Raw genomic sequence first — 21,362 nt, 5'->3', positions numbered from 1 at the left:
TTCGGGGCTGGCGTGGGTTCATCTCCTTCTGGCTCTGGGAATTCTCTATGAATTCTCTTTGTTCTTGTCCCCTGCCCGTCTGTACCAGGATGTCACTGCCTTGTATGAGGATTCACATTATCTTGGCAGGAACTGTCCCCTGCTCTGCCCTCAGCCAGAACCACCACTGAGTCGGGCTTGTTGCCCATTTCATTAGACAGGATGCCTTCCGATGTGAGTGCCCGATTATGTAATTTTCCTTCTTTTCTCTGGGCTCATTTCACCTTCTTCTCCCCTCCTCCCTCACCCTTTGGGGGTGCTGCCATCTGCCCCACCAATTATCAAACAATGGTTTGATCTGAACATTCTTCTTTGTTGAAATGTCCTATAGCTAATCGAAGGATTCTCTCTGCTTGGTGGAAAGAACAACTTTCTGAGTGGGTTTGAGCTAAAAACGAATTTCCCAGCAGGCAAAGCACCTCTGGCGGGAGACTGTGGGCATGTGCCGATGAGAAGACTTCACGTTCAATGCTGAGTAAGCCATGTGGCCTAGACACTAAGTAGCAAGTTTGTTTATGAAACTGCCTTCCATTCGGTAGGGCAAATTACTTCTCTGAAACATTTTTTTGGTCGGGGAAGTTCAATACTGGTTAGAGTACTCTAATTAAGATGTGTCTTTATGTTGCTTTACTAACTGCTTAAAGCTTTTTTTAAATGTAGAACCTGCCACTATAAGCAATTTTTCAGAAGTCTTTCATTCCCCTCTTGGTTACCGTAGCTTCCTTTTAGACTGACGTTACCTGTGGTTCCAGGCAAAGAGGGGTCAAGATTCTGGGCTTAATATTTTGCCAAGTTCTTACTGAAGTTTCACTGAAGCCAAGGGAGGCTATTACTAAAATTCAAGGTGTTTCGAAACCATTTGCATTCGGTAGCTCATCTCTTACAGTGCAGCATGCACAGAAAAAAGTCTCCTAAATGATAGGTCAATTCTTCATTTCTACATGCAAGCTTCCTGTCCCTTCACCTACACTCAGGCCGGAGGGCTTAAACCAAATCCTTCTCAGATTATTGCTAATGTTGTGCCTGATTCTATAGCCCGATTCTACAGCAGCTGCTGCTGTCGGACAGTAGGATGCCCCCCCTCCCCCCAAGAGAAGTTGAAAATGCCTCTTTGGCAGCCCTTTCCACTTTGGGACTCAGGGAGCATCAAGACAGACTGGGGTACACACAGGACTCTGTTTGGGAATTCAGGGCACACTTCAAAACCATTGAGTTGAGCCACTTTTTGACATTGACTTTCATAGCGAAAGTTTAATTTGGAGAAAATCTGCTACTCCAAATGGCTAAAGGTATTTATGTGGAAAATTTTCCAAATGATTGACTTCACCGTGTTGCTATTTTCTTTCTCCATGAATATATGAGTATTTGGCATTCTTCCAGAAGTTTTCCGCATCACTTCATCACTTCTTTTTAGGCAAAGACATTTTTCTATTCAATCAGGGTGGAGAAGGAGGTACCAAGAATTCCCCCTTTAAAGTGAATTACTCTTTAAGTTTAAACCATGCCATCTGTGAAACGGAAGAATTTGCGTGTGTCTCCTGTTTCCCTTTCTTTTGGCAAATCTTGCAGGTAGAGTAATCTTGACCACTTTGGAGCCAGTGGTGGGCCCTCTTCAGCACTACCCTGTCCCCTGCATTTGCACCCGTCTCACTGAAGGAGTTGTCTCTACTCTCTCTAGTCTCCACTCCTCTCGTCCTTCCTCATCTCCCACTAATTCTTCAGCCTCCTCTCTGCTCATTGCTCTCGTCAAGATTACCAGTGGCTCCCTGATATTTAATCCAATGATTTCCTTGGATTGTAATTGATCTTTTCATAGCATCTGACATCACCAGTCCCATGTTACTTAGCTTCTTTGGCACTATTTCTCCTCATTCTTCTAGGGAGTTTTCTCTTCTTCTGTCCCTTTCTTAAATGTGTGTCCTTGGGAATCAATCGTAGGCAATGTTTCCTCTTACTCTATACAGGCCTACCTTGTGATATGGGGGTTCGGTTCCAGACCACCGCAATAAAGTGACCTGTAATCTTTTTGTCAGTGGCGGTCTTGATTTCAATTTGTAAAATACAGAACATCTACAAAGCATATGTAACATACTTCTACAATACGCCGAAGTATGCCTGCTCTATTGCTGATTGATGTCATCTGCCAATGGCCTCAAGTCCATACCATTCATAAGATTCCCCATCTTGCCCTGGCCGGTTTGGCTCAGCGGTTAGAGCGTCAGCCTGTGGTCCACAGAGACCTGGGTTCGGTTCCCACTAAGGGCACGTACCTTGGCTGCAGTTTGTCCCCGGCCCTGGTTGGGTCATGTGGGTAGCGGCTACTCGATGTGTCCCTTTCACATCGATGTTTCTCTCTCTTCCTCTCTCTCCTTCCCGCTCTATCTGAGTAAAAAATGGAAAAATGTCCTCGGGTGAGGATAAAAAAAAAAAAAAAAGATTCCCCATCTATTTCTTCTGTCCAGAAGGCAGGACTATGTCCAAATGGAACCTAATTCCTTCTCTGTTTCTCTAAGTTTCTATTTTTAGTGAGGGACTCCATTGTTCACTGTGCAAGATAGAAACCTGAACTTCTTCCTCTCTATCTCTCCCATAAAATAAACTAACAATTCCTATTCGTTCTATTTTCTACATAAATTTTAAATTCATGTCTTCTCCCTACCTCTTGCCAGTTCCCCACCCCAATTCAGGAAACCATCAAGTTGCGTCTTGACAACTCTCTCTGCTCTTGCCTCCTCATCAGTCCATCCTCCGTATAGCTGGAGAGTGTTTCTGATCACCGCATCTCCCTGATCAAAAGCCCTCATGCTTGCAAAGCCCCTACAGTCTGGCCCCTCCCACCTCTTCAGCTCCAGTTCTTGGGCCTCCCCACCTTACCTTGTTCATTTGGGGTCATACTGAATTTCTTTCAAATTTTCAATCATACCGTGCTTTCTCACCTCTGAGCATTCTTTCTCTTTCTCTTCTTGTTTTTTTTCTTTCCTGCCTGGCACATTCTCCTTTATTGTCTCTCCCTCTGGTGAATTCCTGCTTCATTTTTGGGTCTAAAATTTCTTTTGGATGCTCCCCTACATGTTCTAAGCCTGGAAAAGGTGCCTTTCTCATGGCCTCTGCCCCACTGACCCTGTATCATAATCGCCGGGTCTTTGTATCCCCATCGGATTGTGGCTTCTGTGCGCACAGGAGCATGTCTTTGGTGTTGAAATTGTATCTCCAGGGCCCCACGCAGTGATCAGTGCGGAGCAGGCCTTAATATATATCAGCTGAATGAATAAATGAGCCACCAAGCAAACCATGAACCAACCTTCCTTACGGCACAGGTTCAAAATGCCTCTTCTCATTTGCAATTTCTTCCTCACTAGTCCAGTTCCAAAAAAGCAAGCAAAACTTTGTTGTTGACAAAGCAACATATGCATCCCAAAGGAAGAGACACTTTCCAGAGGTCCTGAGAATTAGCATACGGTAATTGTCAAGTCCCAGGGTATCTGTTAATGGAGCCTGCACAGGGATTCACTTAGCTTGCACCCCGGGTTTAAATTGAGGAGACCCTCCTCAGGGAGGGCACGTCATGCCTTAGTGAGAAAGGAGAGCATGAGACATACAGCTTTCCATGACGTGGGGGCGCCGGGGAAAGGGGGCGATCCGGTCTGTGGGCTCTTTAATCTGTGTGTCTGACTGTACCAGCTCCCGGTATGGGAGATGATGGGAGGACAGCACAGCCCCAGGGTTGCCCAGGATTTTCCTTTTAAATCCCATTCTGAGCTCGGTACTCCACAAGGATTCGCGGCAGACCGCCCTCCTTGCTCGTCCCCGTGCTCCCTCGTCCACGCCAGCCTCAGGAGCAGCCCCGGTTCCGAGTTCACCGGCCCAGAAGCAGAGCTTCCCGGGGGAAGAACTGGCTCAGCCCGCCGACGCTGCCCTGGCCTGCCCTTGACCCATCACTGGCAATTCGCTCCCGCCGTTTAGCCACCCTGGGCTCTTCCCCTCTCAGGGCTGTGACTAGGTGGGGCAAGCCAGGCTCCAGGCACAGAATGCACGAGTCACTCACTCTCCAGTGCCAGCCCTGCACTGGCTGAGCCTGGGGCCCTCGAGTCACGCGCGGCACCCTGCGTGGAAGGCCTGCCCTCGGCCGCCACCCTGCTCGCCTCCCAGCTCTGTGCGGACAGAGCATGTCCTTGTGTTAGAATTGTATCTCCAGGACCCCACGCAGTGGTCAGTGCAGAGCAGGCACTCAGTGTATTACCAGCTGAATGAATAAATGAGCCACCAAGCAAACCGTGAACCAACCTGCCTTACAGCACAGGTTCAAAATGCCTTCTCTCATTTGCAATTTCTTCCTGACTAGTCCAGTTCCAAAAAAGCAAGAAAACTTTGTTGCTGACAAAGCAACATATACATCCCAAAGGAAGAGACTCTTTCCAGAGGTTCTGAGAATTAACATATGGTAATTCTCAAGTCCCAGGGAACCTGCACAAGGGTTCGCTTAGCTTGTACTCGGGGTTTAACCCCAGCCGCAGCTCAGGCGCCGCCGCCTCTGTGGAGATCTTGCTAAAGCCAGTAGTACTTCCACAACCCAGCATGAGTGGTCTCACCTTTCTCCAAATTCTCAATGGCCTCGTTTCTCCCTCCCTGAAGGCACTGTTTGCCTGCCTTAGTTCTTAGGCTTGCCTTTTATCTCCATGTTAAACTATAAACTTCTTGTTCTCAGTGTGCTCACATTATCCTGCACAGGGTTTGCAGTAGTGTAAGGGTTCGTGATTCAGGGAGGTGAGCGGAGCCATCAGAAGGAGAAGAGAAAAGAGCTTTCTGTATATTGTTATACAGTGGGGGTGGGGGTGAGGGTGGGGGTGGGAGTGGGGGCAGGGGCAGGGGCAGACTTGGGCCCTGAGGCCAGTCTACCTGGGTTTGATCTCTGGCTCTTGCCAGTTACTGGGTGTGAGAACTTGAACATGTTACATCACCTGTCTATGCTTCCATTTCTTTATCTTTAGAATGAGGTGGATAATGGTACCCCGACATAGGGCTGTTGTGAAGTCTAAATGAGATGAATCATGTAAAGGACATAGCACACCAGCCTTGTTGCACAGGGAGCACCTCAGTCAATACCAGGATTCAGAATAAAAAAGGGTGTAGTGAAGGTACATCCATGGAAAATGCAGGTGTACATGCTAAGGGCAAGGCACATTTGTGACTGTGTCACAGGTAAAGTTCAGTCTAAATCATCAAGGATGGAAGAGAGGCATTGACCTCATACTCCCTGGAGAACCCCAGTGACTTACTTTTTTTGTAAAGATAAATCTCATCTCCATAATTCAGTAGAAGAGTAGCTTGGGCAAGAAGATGGTCAGAGAGGCTGCCCAAGAAAGACCACAGAGGAGGGCCAGATAAATTTGGGGCCATTAAGGCAGGTGTTTCAATGTGCCCTGTTATAGTATCTGTGAATTTTAAGGAGGATGGAAGCATAATGCTAAGGCAAAGCCATGTTTTTGCTGCCACCTACAGTCAAAGTGCAATCTTTAAAGTTGCTTCATACACACACACACACACACACACACACACACACACACCCATAAATAACATTCTTGACAAAATGAGTAATGATACAGTTTGGTTTAAGTTCTAGTAATGGAGATAATTTGGGCATGTTATTATAGTATTTTATTTACTATTCTTCCCCAAAATATGTGTATTTATTCAATAATACAGCCTTTTAAAATCTCAGATTGTTCAAACTCACTAGAAGACCCGGAGGAGCTGCAGGTGCGGTGGCCAGCAGGCCGTTTGAGAGTTAGTACAGTGATTTCAGTGAATAAAGAGATGGATTGCATTTTACCCCATGTTTTCCTGCCCCATGACCTGCAGTTCCTCTGGTTGTTATTAGAATTTTTGTAAATTGCATTTTATACATTTTTTTTTATTGTTTGGCTATGAAAAATCAACCAAAAGCAAGTCAAAACAAAATCTGAGATACCTTCTTCTACTATGTTTTTATCCATATAATCTCCAAGATTATGGTGATGTTTTCCCAACTTCCCTGTGCATTCTTTTTTAAAGGGTTAACTACAGACAACAATTATTGGCAAAGCGTTTGATGGAGAAGAAAGAAGAGGCTCTCCAGGAAGCACACGGAGAAGAAGAAAGAGCGAGGCGGCTCGAAGCCCTTAGGAAACAGGTGTTTCTAATTTGAAATGTTCATGGGTGGTTTAAAAAAAAAATGTTTCTAAGTGCCCTTAATAACATTATTACTGAGGCTTAGTTTAGGAGTTCTGCTGTATAAAATGTAACTATTCCAAATTGAGACACTGATCTTCATTCCTGGGAGCAATTTGATTTATGTTGAATCATTTCCAGTTTCTTAGTATATTAAAAGAACTTTATCAGCACCTTTTGAAAAGCTCTCCCAAGATTTAAACACATCCACATCACCTCTAGCTTAAAAGCTGAATCGTATCCATTTGCATCAGTGAAACCAGCATCTAGCCGGAAGATTTTACTCTCCTCGAAAAGCCTGCTGGAGCTTGACCAAGATAATCCTGTCTGGGGTAGGAACCTCTGTGTGGAAATATCCCACAGTAAACAAAGATGTTAAAAATCACCTTTCAAAAATACTATTTGTGGAGAAATAAAAACCTCCCGTTGCTTGCCTGGTCAACGTTTTGAAAGTAGACAGTAGATGGTGAGATCAGAAATTTAAGAACTTGGGAAATGTGATAAAATAGTTTTCTTTGGTACATTTTCAGGGTTTTTTCTAACCTGGGAGTGATCAGCTCAACTCGAAGGCTCTGAAGTCTTCACTGGCACCATTTCCCAGGTGATAGGAAATGACCGGTTTCGGTTCAGGGCCAGTAGAGGCAACAGAGCATCTTGGATAAGAACGTGGCCTCTGGTGTCCTTTAAATCGGATACAACCCGGCTTGCTGCTTACTGGCATAAGAACCTTAGACCTTTTAACTAACCCCCCTATGCTTTATTTTCCCCTCTGAAAAATGGGAGTAATAATTTTAGTACCTGCCTAGTAGATTCATAGTAATGTCTGTTCACATTTTTTGAATATTTACCTAGTATGCAGTCATCTTCTAAACACACTTAGGTTTGACCTCATTTAATCTCTATAAAACGCTATGCAGGAGGTGTTGTTAATATTCCCATTTTATAGAAGGGAAAACTGAGGAGACACAGAGTTTCCCTGGAGTCACACAGCTAGTTTAGGTCAGACTGGATTCAAACACAGGAAGTCTATTTGATGAGGTGGTGTGGAGGAAGTGTAAACACATAGCATCTTCTTTGATAAAATAGATGAGAGAAATTCAAAGCATAGGAAAGTTAAGTCCTGGCCATACTAGATTCAACAAAATTTAAATTATCCAGTCATTAGCAAATAAGCACATACCATGGCTTTCTGGTGACAAAATTTAATGTCACTATTATTAAACACATTCTTGTTCAAAATACGACTTTGATAACTACAGAGTCCATACGATTAGAATTCTTTCCATCTGTGAACCTTTGGGAAGAGGAAATATCTGTGCCTCTTATCTGTAATCAGTGTTCAGAATGACAGTATAAGATTTTTACTAGGAAACCTATAATAAAGTATTTTCAATACCCAGTTATGTCATTACAGTTCCTAAATGCATTAAACTGCCATTTTAATGCTAATGCTTGACTTTAAGAGTGAATAGACAGGTGTTACTAATAGTGCATATAATTTACAACGTTAGTGTCTTCATTTCATTAGGACGCAGATTTGAATTTCAATGATAAAGAGCAAGGGCATTCGGGTTACAGTGCCGTGACTGCAGTTTTTCAGAAGTGGGAACGCTGGTTTGTAACAGTCCCTGGAAGTCTAGTTGCCTGGCACAGTGGAAATTCACTTGCCCTCTAATGCCAACACACTCAGCTTTTCCCATGAATAATGTGCTCTAGATTCAGCTTAATCAGATCAAACTTTTCTAAAAATTTTCAAGAGGTTGTCACTAGGGCCATAGATTGCTAGTGGTTAAAAATGACTGTTTTTTACTTTGGGTTACTTTTGAATATGTAGGTTTTCGATATGAGATTTTCTATGGCTTTGTATCAGAGAGACAGTTTTTTATCTATGTTTAATCATAAATGTAATTTCAGTCATCAGTGAACAATGACATATTGCAACCTTTTAAAAAAATATATATGTTTTTATTGATTTCTTAGGGAGAGAGGAAGGCAGTGAGAGAGAGAAACATTGATGTGAGAGAGAAACATTGATGTGAGAGAGAAACATTGATTGGCTGCCTCCTGCATGCCCCCTCCTGGGCACTGAGCCTGCAACCCGGGCATGAGCCCTGACCGGGAATCGAACCTAGACCTCTCAGTCCATGGGACGATGCTCAGTCCACTGAGCCACACCGGTCGGGCAGTATCACAACCTTTTAATACTATATTTTGTTTTTAAACTACTAACTCCTTTGTGGATTTTTAGGACTGGCCTGGTATAATATTCTTTCTACTCCTAGGTTTTATCTTTAGTAAAATGTCTTAACTTTAATGGACATTAAACATCAATAATATTGCCCAGAAGTATTTAGCCTGTGTCTTGTTCCAAGTTGATGTGCTGTCTGTTCTTTAGGTTGCTATTGTTGCCCAGTTTGATCCTGTTAGAATGATGTCAGACACAATGGCATCGAAAGCAAGGATGGGTATTGGAACCGAGGAAGAATTTATTCTTCAAAAGCCACTCTTCACGTTGAATACATACAATGAACAACAGGTAATTATGGGAATTCACATGATTGATACAAAAGCCATGATGATGATAAGAAGTATTGAAGTGTGTGTTTTGGGTTACAAATCATTTTCAATATTCACATTTGAATACTATACACATTGGCATAATTTTTACTTCTAAAAGATGGCACATAGTTACTGCACGACTCTCAATATTATAGAATAGTCGATAGGGGAGCCCAGAAAAAGTAGATTATCTGGAAATGTTACGAATCTGTCATAGAAAATTATGTTTCAAATTTAAAAATAGTTTTATAAAATTTGACTTCAAAGTTGTGTTAGTGTTGTATTTTGTAGGCGAATATTTCTCTATTATAGTCAGAATTTGTTTCCATTCATAGCATAAATCCTTTTGAAAAAAAAAACACCTGATGATGTTGATTAGACAAAGCAGAGGGAAGCTTTCAGAAAATAAAATGAACAGAAGATAATACATCAGAGCTAATGCTAAAACATTTTCTGTGGAAAAAGTATTAAGGGATTATTTAACCATTTCCAGGAAGGGAGGGAGGGAGGACAGATGAATGAATGAATGCGTGTCTCTGAAATTAAGGGAGAAAGTGGTTAGTTTTGCGAATCTAAGGAGAGCTGCTAAATGCTTATTTAATTATTTCAGAAGCAGGAAACTTCACCCACTCACCACAGACCAATAAATCAAGCGTACCTCTAGCATGCACTGCACACTTTGCTAGGGATTAAAAAGATGCACAATTCATTCATTAACTGGACGAATATTGATTGAACATATCGTATGTCTGGCTCTGTGTGAGGTGTCACCCTGAACGGCACAGACTTGTCCTGTGTGGAAGAAGCAGTGAGCAGGAGAGCTGGGTTGGAGGGAAAGCAACATGTGTGGGGACAATGCCACCAGGGTGAGAGTGGGGGTCTAAGGGCCGAAGCCGCCAGGGGAAGCGAACACACGTTAACCCTGGCGGGAAGTCAGAGAAAGTGTCCAACAGGACACTGAAGCTGTATCTTAGTTGAAGATACAGCAACAGAAACAGAATTCATTCCAGAGGATTTAAGCTAAAATAGAAATAAATAAATAAGGGGGAGGAATTGGGCATAGAGCCAGGGATACATCATAAAGATGCAAGGGTGTCCCCAAAGCCCAAGTGGGGAGGGGCTGGGACCTGCAAAGGACCGAAGGCAGAAGATGGAGAAGTCTCAGGTACCTGGGCTAAAGAAATAAGGTTTGCACCAGGTAGAGAGGGTGGAAAGAGGCCCCTGTGTGTGACTTCATTGTAAGGACTGGCCAAGGGTGGTGCTGGAGATGGGACTGAGAATGCAGGTTAGGGTTAGACCATAAAAAGTGCTGTCGTCGGTTTTGTTTGCTGAGACATTTCACCTTTATCCTGAGAGCAGAGGCGTGACTTTGAAGCAGCTGAATTTCATAACTGAATGTATGTTTTAGCCATGTGGCCTGAATGGACAATTGGTGATTCTGGGAGGAGGGGCTGGGATGCTGTGGGGTCAGATCCTCGAAGATGGAGCAGCCCTCACAGAGAGGGGGAGGGGCGAGAAGGGCTCTGGCCGAGAGGAGGGAGGAGGAGGACGGGGCAGTGAGGATAATTCTGAACTAGGCAGTTCCTTCCACTATTTGCCAGCTGTGTGAAGTTGTGTAAGCTATTTTACGTCTTCCTGTCTCGTTTTCTTCTTCTATAAAATAATAATTTGCAAGGTTCTTGTGAGGATTAAGATAGTAAATGTCAATTGCCTAGAATATTGCCTGGCACCTGGTAGTGATTCAGTAAATTATAACCATTATGTGTTGCCACCATTCACCACATAAGACTACGGAAGGAGGAACAGGCTTAGGGAGAGAGAATGCTCATTCAGGTCGTGTTTAGGTTGAAGATGTCTAGTACGCATCTACAAGAAACAAATTGGCGGCCTCTGGGGAGGGGAATTGGAGTGATGGAGGTCAGCATGTGAAGGAGATCTCCATTTCATTTTGTCTGTTCAAAAAATACAATAACAGCCCTGGCCGGTTTGGCTTGGCGGTTAGAGCCCACAGACCAGAGAGACCTGGGTTCGGTTCCCACTAAGGGCATGTACCTCGGTTGCAGTTTGTCCCCAGCCCCAGTTGGGGTCATGTGGGTGGCAGCCAGTCGATGTGTCTCTCTCACATGGATGTTTCTTTCTCTCTCTTTCTCCCTCGCTCCCTCCCACTCTATCTGAAGATAAATGCAAAAATGTCCTCGGGTGAGGATAAAATATTAAGTAGAATAACGAAAACAGTTTAAACCTCACACCTCCAGAGCTGGTTGTTGCTGAATGCTAGAGATCATTAGGGAGTGAACAGCACACAGGGGGAGCATGAACCACTGGGAGTAATGAGAGTTACCAGGGAGCCTGAATTACAGCAGAAGAGGAGAAACCTAGGCCTAAGGAGCAAATATGCTGGTGGTCTGACATAAATCTCTGTGTTAGTCTTGACTTACATGCATCATTGCTCCTACTCCCTGTATCTGATCAGTTGCCGAGTTCTATTCATTCTTCCCTTCACAGTGCTTCTGACAGTCATCTCGTCTTTGCAACCAGCCACGTGGAGGCATATTTATTACTTCATGTCTAGACCACCATAGACCCCTCACCGCTCTCCCTGCCTCCATCTCTTCCTTCCCCGCCACCTTCATTTATCCTGAATTACAATCAGATCCATCGTCTTCGGCAATGACAACGATTATATTCCTTCCATGCTAACAACAGAAACAAACGCAACCTGGGTAGCTCCCCAGACTCCTGGGCCTAGCCGTCAAGCCTTTAAAATTCCAATCCCAGTCTTAGGAGTGTCTTTTTCCAGTGTCCCCGATAGTACTTGAGCCGAAATGTTCTGATTCTAAACTGACTTATTTGACCTCTAGGTTGGCATGTGTCTTCCTTTCTTGCTCAGTCTCTCTTCCTCCCTCTCTCTGCTTTAGAGAAGAATAAGTGGGATGTTAGCTCAGGTGGTCCTCCTTACCTGAGATCCTTCTAGTCTCACCGGTACCAAGAGATGTGCCACTCGTTGGGTATCTATCACGTGTTGCCACAGACTGTAGTTATCTGTATATCATCTTCTTATCCCTATTAAAGAGCTCCTTGGAAGGGGGGCTGCTTTCAACTGCGCACTATCCAGTCCTCTAAGGGGACTTCAAGTCCATGTGAAATGCTTCATTAGCTGAAATCCATATGCGGCTACCTTCTTATCATTGCAAACACCACCGCTGACATTTAATATTCATAGAGGAGGAATAAAGTCCAATCAGCTCTAAGTGAAAACAGAAATTGAACTACTCGCATGTCTATTCCCACTTAGAATCAGATTGATGGAAGCATTTTCTAGTTCTGCTTGAAATAGAAATCCGGCCTGGGAAGAAAAGTTGTATTGATTTTCGTTTTTCAGGTAGCGGCCATGTGTTTGAACTTAATTTACATATCGCCAAATGATGGAGAAATTAAAATGTCTGTTTAAAGGCAGATGCAAAAGTTTGTGGTTCAGATTTATTTTATTTTAATCGATGACTGTCTACATTTGTATATTCCAGCTATTAATAAACAATGAATCAATGATAGTAGTGAAAGTAAGCTTCTTTCACCTCATCCTTTAATAATGTTAATGTGTTGTATTTTGGCTAATCTGCTATGCAGTAGTCTATACATCTTGTGTCGGGAACCACTGACCCACTGGGAAGTGGCAATGTCAAAAGGGCTTGGATGTTTTCAGTCCAAGTAACCAGGATATGGTCACTATATACACAAGATTTACTGTCATCTAGGCGTCTATCTAGCAAAAACAAAGTATGCAGCTTGGGGGAATGTGGAACTAAATGATAAAATTTACTTTAGTTCAATGAATTGCCATTTATTTACATTGTATTTTATTCCTGCAGATAATTTCTGACCCAAGACTTCGATTTGAGTTAGCACTTCGAGAAGCTGGACTTCATAAAACCTTTTATGCCAAAGAGATGTTACCAAAAATCAGTCCTCAAAAACCTCCAAGAAAAGACATGGAGTCTACTGTATTTAAAATCTAGAGTTCATCCTCGAACCCTATTAAATGTAAACAGATTTTTCTCTGAATCTATTTATATGGATAACAATAATTACTGCTTTCTAAAATTGTCAAAAATATCAGACATAGAAATCATAGCATCTATTAAAACAAACTTGCCTTTAAAAAAATGATTCTTAGAATTTTATGCACTATTTCCAATATCTTTGTTTCTTTAATCATACTAAATTCTCCAAGACTACGGAACTTAATTATGACACATGTGTACATGTATTAATATTTAGTAAACTGCAATTTGGAAGTTGCCTTTATCCCATGAAAAGAGATCAAAATAACCATTTGTGAGAATTGTAATAAATTATATTGCTGCTATCTGCTATCAATCATTTCTGCTTGCTGCTTTCAGAATTTAACTCTTTAATCATGGAAGTTACATTATTAATGCTTCCTTTGTTTCTTGGTTATTATAACAGAAGACTCAACCTTCCTCTAAATTTAGAAACCAATTTGGTATACCCTGTTTGCAGCAAACCAATCATCCAAGACAATTTCATTTTGCAAATTAGCCCATAAGAATAATTTAGAAATTAGGAATAGCATTTCAGACATGAGAATATCTGTTTTGACTTGGGGAAAAAATGTGCATGGTTGTTTAGAAGGAATATTTTTAAATTTATGATATTCAGAATGCTATCAAAAGTTACATAGTATTTATTAGATATCTAAATGATTTTATAGAAGGCCAAGTTTCAAATACAACTCAAGCATAACGTTTTACCACTTCTAAAGAACCACACACATACGAGCAGCTGGTGACGGGCAGCTGGCGACAGGCAGCTGGAGGTGGTACCGTGATTTTGAGAAACCCGGGCAGCGGATACTTGCAGTTATGCTGAAAACAGTTGAGGTCTGGGAGCAGCATGGCTGTTGGCTATGCCCGAACTCAGATCTTCTTAATTGTCTTTCTTCTTAAAAACCAGTATTAATAATAGTTACCATATGTTGAACACAAACTGTGCTCAGTGCCCTGTATATACTTTACATATAATGTCTTATTTGACCAGGATAATAACCTTATGAGATTTTTTTCAGATAAGGAGACAGGTTTAGAAAGGTAAGATAACATGCCCTCCATCAGTCGTTTTTCAACTGTGAGCCATTAAATCAATTTAGGGAGTCCTGACCAGCATTTAAAAAAATGAAACAAAATAAAATAAACCTGAAATCCAAATGGCTAACAAACACATGAAAAGGTGGACATGCCCATTAGAACTCCAATGAAATACCAATATGCATCCACTAGATTGGCAACAATACCAAGAACTCTAACAGTATCAGGTAATACAATACCGAACAATGGGAAGCACCCACTGCACTCGTGGTGAGAGTGTGAACTGGAAAAGTTTGGACTTATCTGGTGAAGCTATAACTGTTTGTATACTTTGAGCAATTCTGTTCCTAAATAGATGCCCTGGAGAAGCCCCTGCATTTGTGTATAAGGAGACATGGATGGATATTCCCAAATGAATACAAGCCAAATGTTCATCAACAATAGAATAGATATAAAAATTGTGGTACATTCATAGATGAAATGGCATATAGCAATGAAAATGAAAAACATCAACATGAGCATAATATTTAGTGAAAGGTCACAGATGCAAAAGTATAAGACTGTGCTGTATTTCATTTATCTAAAGTACAAAAACAGGCCACACTAACCCATATTGTTTCAGGATACATACATAGGCAGTGAAAACCGAAGAAAACAAGAAAATGATTAACACTAAAATCAAGGTAATAATTACCTCTTAGGGACAGGGAAGCTGATGGGTGGGGGCTTCCAAGTTACGGGTAGTAATTTCATGATGTTTCTATTTTTTAAAGTGTACTTACGTGTTTATATACTATTAGGCCAATGCTATAAATGCCTAATAAACTAAAAAAGGAACATTAAGAAAGCCAGTTATTAAAAGTATAATTTCTTAGTATATTAGTGCATTAGCAAGAGTCTTTTTAGCCAGTTTCTAATTAAGTACCTCTAATTTACAGAAATTTATGTGATAGCAAGGACAGTCTCTGCCTGGGAGTCATATTTACCCTGATGTAGGATAGTGTCCCTTTTTAAAAATATATATATTTTAAAATTAATTTTAGAGAGAGGAAGGGGAAGAGAGAAAGAGAGAGAGAAAAACATCAATAGATTGTTTCCCCTATGCACCCCGATCTGGAATCAAACCCTTAACCTGTGTATGTGCCCTGACTGGGAATCGAACCCACCAACTTTTGGTGTACAGGTCTATGCTGCAACCAACTGAGCCACCCAGCCAGGGCGGGATAGTGTCCCTTTTATTTTTCTCCCCAGTCCTTGTGCTCTGCTTCACTTAGACTCTTACCAGTCTAGTTTGTCAGGTGGGCATAAAAAAGAAAGCAGTACATACCCAATAGGAATCAGCATTGTGCCATGAAATTCAATTTCACCTATTCATGTGTGTGTATATAGTGGAACAAAACAAAAATGTATTTCTTAATGGTCCAAAGAAGTTAGAACCACTACCCTGAGTCCCATGGTTAATAAAGATACAGTCTGATCAACTCCACATCGTTGAGGATGATGGGCTTGTCTCAAACTGTATGGAAAGACTGCAATCAGTCCTTCTGCTAGGAAGTCCCTTAGGTCCCCACCACCAAATCTGCAAATACAGCCAAGTCTGCATTTTCTTTTTGCTTCCTCTGGCCATGGGAGCAACTCTGGGTCAAACATCAAACTTCCATGTGTGTTTTGGGTTTCATTACCTCTTTTTTTTTTTTAATTTTATTTTTTATTTTATTTTTGTTACAGATGTTTCTCCTTTTTTACCCCATTGACACCCTCCTCCCCATCCCCCCCACCCCGACCTGTCCCCGGCTTTGTTGTCCATGTCCATTGGTTATGCCTACATGCATATAAGTTCTGTGGTTTATCTCTTCCCTCCCCCCACAACCCCTCATCTGAGGGTTGTCAGTCTATACCCTACTTCCATGTTTCTGGGTCTACCCTATTTCTCAGACTGTTATGTTCATTATATTCCATAAATAAGTGACATCATGTGGTATTTATCTTTTTCTGCTTGGCTTGTTTCATTTAGGATAATACTTTCCAGGTTCCTCCATGTTGTCTCAAAGGATAAGAGATCTTTCTTTCTTACCGCTGCATAGTACTCCATTGTGTATATGTACCACACAATGGGTTTTCATTACCTTTTAACTCCATGAGAACTTCTCTTTTTTTGTTACGCTCTTTCTTTCCTACATCTTCCAGATCATGTAGTTTTTCTTTTTTCATTTTGTTAATGTGGTGTATTACATAGATTGATTTTCATATGTAGAATCATGCTTGCATTCTAAGAATAAATTCCACTGAATGATTTTAATATGCTGCTTAATTCAGTTTGCTAGTATTTTGTTGAGAATGACATCAACATTTTTGAAGAATATAATTTCATTTTTAAAAAACAGAAAATTAATTTTGGGTCTTTGTTTTAATTTTTAATTTCTTAGCCTTAATTTTTCTTAAGGCTTTGTCTGTTATATCTTTCATTCATTTGTGTGTGTGTGTTTTTTTAGTTGTCTCATTTATGAAATGTTTTTCTTTTATTTATCATTATTTCCTGAGATTATATCACCTACTTCTGAGTTTTCCTAATTCTGATGAACATTCTCTTATATCTTGTATCATTTTTGATTTTTAACTTTTCACTTATAATTTTAATCTATATTGTGATAATGCCTCTCTGGTGTTCATGCCTTATCTGTAGGGATGTTACTACGCTCCTTAGTCTGTTTTTTATATTAACATTGAGATCTGATCCTCTTCTTTGTTCATTTATACTTGAAATTAATTTGCTTAACTTTTAGACTTGTTTGTGGCTCAAGATAGTTCTTCTACCTTTACAGCTCTGGAGTTCTCTAGTTATATTTGTGCAGGGTTCAAAATGTTTTGGCAGCTTATTTTCTAGAGATATGCCCTTCTCCACTTTTTTCTGGACCTGCTCTTTTCTTTGACTCTGCAGTTCCTGTGCTGCTCCTTTGGATCCTCCTTGCAGCAGTTTCTTGTCACTGTGGGTCTTTGTCCTAGAATAAGTTTTGACTGGTTGGTGTTGGAATGCATGGGGCCCAGACTTCCCTGGCCCCTTCAGACTTTGCTGCAAACTCTTTGTACTCAATCATCATTAGAAAGCGTAAAACTCTCAGTTTCAGCTGAGATAGTTTCCTGTGAGTGCCTCTTGGCTCTCTTAGAGTTCTCAGGTCCATCTGATGCCCCTTGCTTCCCTCTGTCCTGCGAAGATGTTGTATAAGCAGGTCTTACATCTGTCAGTGGTTACTCTTGACCCATTCGTATTTGTTAGTGTATGGGAATACTTTGCCACCTTCCATTAAAGATGATCCCCGTGGGCTTTTGGTGGTGGTGTCCTGGGGTTTTGTTGTTGTTTGTTTCCTTTTATAGGCTGATATAAGGAGATTAGAAAACTGTCACTTCCCAGAATGCCTCCAAACTAAGCTCTTGATCTTGCCTTTTTTGTTTTTTGGTGGGGGGTACTAAACATGCTCTTCCCTCAAGCCCACCCCATCTCAGTAATGAAGCCATCATCCGCCACATTATGCAACCTGAAACCTGGGAGTGACTCAATATGCCCCCTTTTCTCACTTGTAACATCTATTCTATTAAGACCTATTGACATTGTCTTCTACACGGGAACCATACCGCCATTGGAGAATGGTAGAGTCGAGTGCTTCCCAGCCACACCATTCTATATTTGGAGAACATCCCACATTATGCATCCATCTCCCACATTAGAAGCTAGATACTCAATTTACCCAGTCTTCTGTGGTATAGTCTCCGCCAATCAAATGCACCCATTTGAGATTTCATTCATAAAAGCACTACGCGAGAAGGTAAGGATCCATTTTATGGCAATGATGGCAGTGCAGGCTACGGCTTTAGGGGAGAAAAGCTGCACACCTTTTAGTATCTAGCACCCAAGGTGGTGATCCGAGGAAAGGTGCCTGAGACCAGCAGAGCAGCAGCGGTTTTTAGTGAAGCAGTCTCTTGGCCACAGTTGAGCATCTTCCTAGTTTGATAGCCTCAAATATGGACCTTCTGGGCCTCCCAGAAATTCTAACTACTTAACATCCTTTAATAAATTGCTTTGCTTTGTAAACTAGCTTAAGTGGGTTTTGTTGTTTGCTACTGTGGATATAATGATACACTAGTCTCTCTTTAGTGCCTACAATGTACAAACCACAGCCTCATGCCCTCTGTAGATATCTCTCCATCTCTGTGATCTGCACTGTCCATTATCCCTTTTCCTCTCTTCAGAAAGTAGGAGGAAGAGAACATTTCATTTTATAAAACATCATCTTAATCGCTAAATACTAGTTTTTACAGCAATGATTTTCACTCTATGGAAGGGCCAACTAAAAATTACTTTCTGCTCAAAGAGTTCAGTCCACTCATCCATATTCAAAGTCCTATATAATATTTTTTAAAATTATGAAAATAGTAGGACTTTTTTCTTCTGGGATATATTTAGTTGTTTTTTATGGGACCCCCATTTTCTTGCATTTTATGTTGCTCTCGTTAAAATAGCTTTATTATTTTTTTAGCTGTGCTAGTTTTTAAGTCCAGGACACAGAGGTAAAATATGAAATCATTTTTATGGTAATAAATCGTTTTGAAGGAAACTTGGGGAAATTGAAGACTTAAAACTAACACTTTGCCTGGAAAACTCATGAGGAAAATCTAAGATACAGACATTTTACATTTATTTATTAATTTTTACAGAAAGAGAGAAAGGTGGAAAGAGAGCGAGAGAGAGAGAGAGAGAGAGAGAGTAACATCGATTTGCTGTTCCACTTATTTATGCATTTATTGGTTGTTTCTTGTATGTGCCCTGACCGGGGATCGAACCTGCAACCTTGGCATATGTAGACAATGCTCTAAGCAACTGATTTACCCGGCCAGGACTCTAAGATACAGATTAAGATCTCAATTAAATCCCAGAAATGAAGTTTGAGCTAACAAGAAAAAAGGATCTGAGTAGTCTACTGTTTCTGACATCTGATCAATGTGTTTTGCAAAAATAGTTGTATGCTTGCTGGTGCATTTGAGGACGAACACTTGAGAGATTACTGCCAAGTACTAGAGAGATCCTGAGGGAGAAAATGTTCAGGAATTAGACACTGAGTGTCTAGGAACAGCGAACATTTCACGTTGAAACTCAGTGCGGGACTGGATAACAATAATAATAGAATTCACGAGCTGCATGACCTTTTATGGAATAAAGTCTCAATCCTTAGAGAGGAAAGTGGTATCAAATTTGTTCTGTTTTTATCGCATTTTGTCAAATCTCTAGAAAGATGTTTTCCAACATCTGCAAGAATTTCTCTTTTTATACCAACAAGTGCCTGTGTTCTGTTTCTTTTCTCTTTTCAATAGTATTTGAGTCTAACGTTTTTTACTGCTTAAAACGGATTTCAGTTTGTTTTTAAGTTCATGTTTTTAAAGTCATTGCAGGCCTTACTAATTGTACCAAATACTGTTTTGTTCCCTCAGAGAATTTATTATTTTATATACGGAAATATAAGCGTGGGAAAGAGTAGTGGTATTTTCCTTCTATTTTGCACGTTTTCCTAGACATGTCAATATTACTTAGCACCACATATGCTTAAAACTCTTAATATTTATAAACACTTTCAAAATAATACAATTTGCTTACATTTCTTTAGACATTTTACAAATATTGTATTAATTTGAAATGCTTACCTTCACAGTGCATTTTAAACGAATGCTGCACGAGATGTCCTGTGAGTATGAAAATATTGTAAACTAACTTAGTTTGGGATGACTATTGAAAGGAATATTTATTTTTGAACTTACTAAAATGAAATAAAACTTTACTTGGGAGTGAAAAGTCTTGACTTGCTAAAGGAACTCCAGCACATGAATTCATGTCGACATGGATCAGGACCGTGCTAGCCAGAGAAAATCCTCCCAGGTGTGCGGAGAGAACACTGTCTCATCTATGTTGTCACAGCAACATGACACAGTTGCTTAAAACTGTCGTAAAAGTGGAAGCCTTAGTGCTTGTTTATTTTATTTTATTTTATTTTTTTTATTATTTTTTTTTTTATCCTCACCCGAGGATATTTTTCCATTTTTTTTGTACAGATAGAGTGGGAGGGAGAGAGAGAGAAAGAGAAACATCGATGTAAAAGGGACACATCGAGTGGCTGCCACCCGCACGATCAACCAGGGCCGGGGACAAACTGCAACCGAAGTACGTGCCCTTAGCGGGAACCGAACCCGGGTCTCTCCAGACCGCAGGCCGACGCTCTAACCGCTGAGCCAAACTGGCCAGGGCAGCGCTTGTTTATTTTAATGTTTCTGGACAATTTGCATTTTCTCCTACGGTTTAATGTGATTGATTCAACAAATATTTATTGAAATTATGGCTTAAGATAGAGTCTCTGCAACTGTTAGAAAGAATGAGGATTGTGGTGATGATTGTACAACTATGGGAGTATTCTAAAAACACTGAATTGTATACTTTAAGTGGGTACATTGTATGGTGTATGAATTATATCTCAATAAAGCTATTATAAACAACAACAAACGAGAGTTACATGGACTAATATGAGAAGAAAATCAAAATACCTTGTATAGGTGAGAGTCAGGGAGCAACAAGAGAGAGATGCATATGGAATGATTCTATTTATAAAAAAAAGGATGAAAATTTCTGAAAGGATATAAAGGAACTGAGCAACTGTTACTTTGGTGTCATTGGAATGGAATTTTGGTGGAATGGTGATCAGGGAACGTTTCCTTTTTCCTTTATACCCTTCTCTTGTCACAAATCTCCTTAATTCCACACCCTAATAGCTATGACCAGCCTCTAGCAATTTACAAGATTTATTGAAGACCTAGATTCTAAGAGGAGATTATGGTCTGAGAAATTAAGAACTAATATACTAGATGTGACCACAGGTCAGCTTCTCCGCAGGAAGCCTGCCACCAGCTACCAATCTCGTTGGCATCACTTGCCATGGTGTGGTGGTGGCCAGCCAGCCTGCATCCAGGAGAGAATCCATGTGCCTTTTCCACCCGAAAGCAAGGCTCCAACTCCCTCAGGCTCCAAGGGATGAAACTATTCCCTTCTCTTAGAGTCTTCCCAGGACTACTGATTGGGGCTGGGGAGGTGGTCCAGGGAAAAACGAAAGATCCATCCCTTCCTGATGGGGTTGACTTGCTCCCAAGTGCCACCAAAGTACCCATCAGAAGTTTGTAACCCCCAGAGAACTATTCTTTATTGAACAGTACTGTGGTGGGGATACCAAGAATTCACTGCCCTAAATCCAGTCTAATTTTTCCATCTCTTCTCCAGCATCACGTGATGGGGTCCAACCCCATACCCTCTTGTCATTACTCAGTCACTATCCCAAATTCCCTATAAGCAAATGCCTAGGCAAAATCATACAGAGCTCTCAGGACCAAGAACAGTTTTCAGGCAAAGAGCCCACTAAATAT

The 21,362-nt window shown here is 41.1% G+C and overlaps 1 protein-coding gene across 2 annotated transcripts in view; it reads left to right on the top strand.

Moving 5' to 3' along the window:
- Positions 1 to 12,962, top strand: part of CCDC148 (coiled-coil domain containing 148) — a 181,514-nt gene extending 168,552 nt beyond the window's left edge. For both annotated transcript variants that reach the window (XM_036254893.1, XM_036254894.1), the window contains 3 exons: positions 6,091 to 6,208; positions 8,642 to 8,782; positions 12,675 to 12,962. In XM_036254893.1, the coding sequence (XP_036110786.1) occupies positions 6,091 to 6,208; positions 8,642 to 8,782; positions 12,675 to 12,821 (406 nt within the window). In that variant the 3' untranslated portion in view covers positions 12,822 to 12,962. The remainder of the gene's footprint in view (positions 1 to 6,090; positions 6,209 to 8,641; positions 8,783 to 12,674) is intronic.
- The last annotated feature ends 8,400 nt before the right edge of the window (positions 12,963 to 21,362 follow it).

The sequence above is a fragment of the Molossus molossus genome, unplaced genomic scaffold (assembly GCF_014108415.1).
Source record: "Molossus molossus isolate mMolMol1 unplaced genomic scaffold, mMolMol1.p scaffold_m16_p_11, whole genome shotgun sequence".
NCBI lineage: Eukaryota > Metazoa > Chordata > Mammalia > Chiroptera > Molossidae > Molossus > Molossus molossus.
This window is presented reverse-complemented; position numbering and strand designations above follow the sequence as displayed.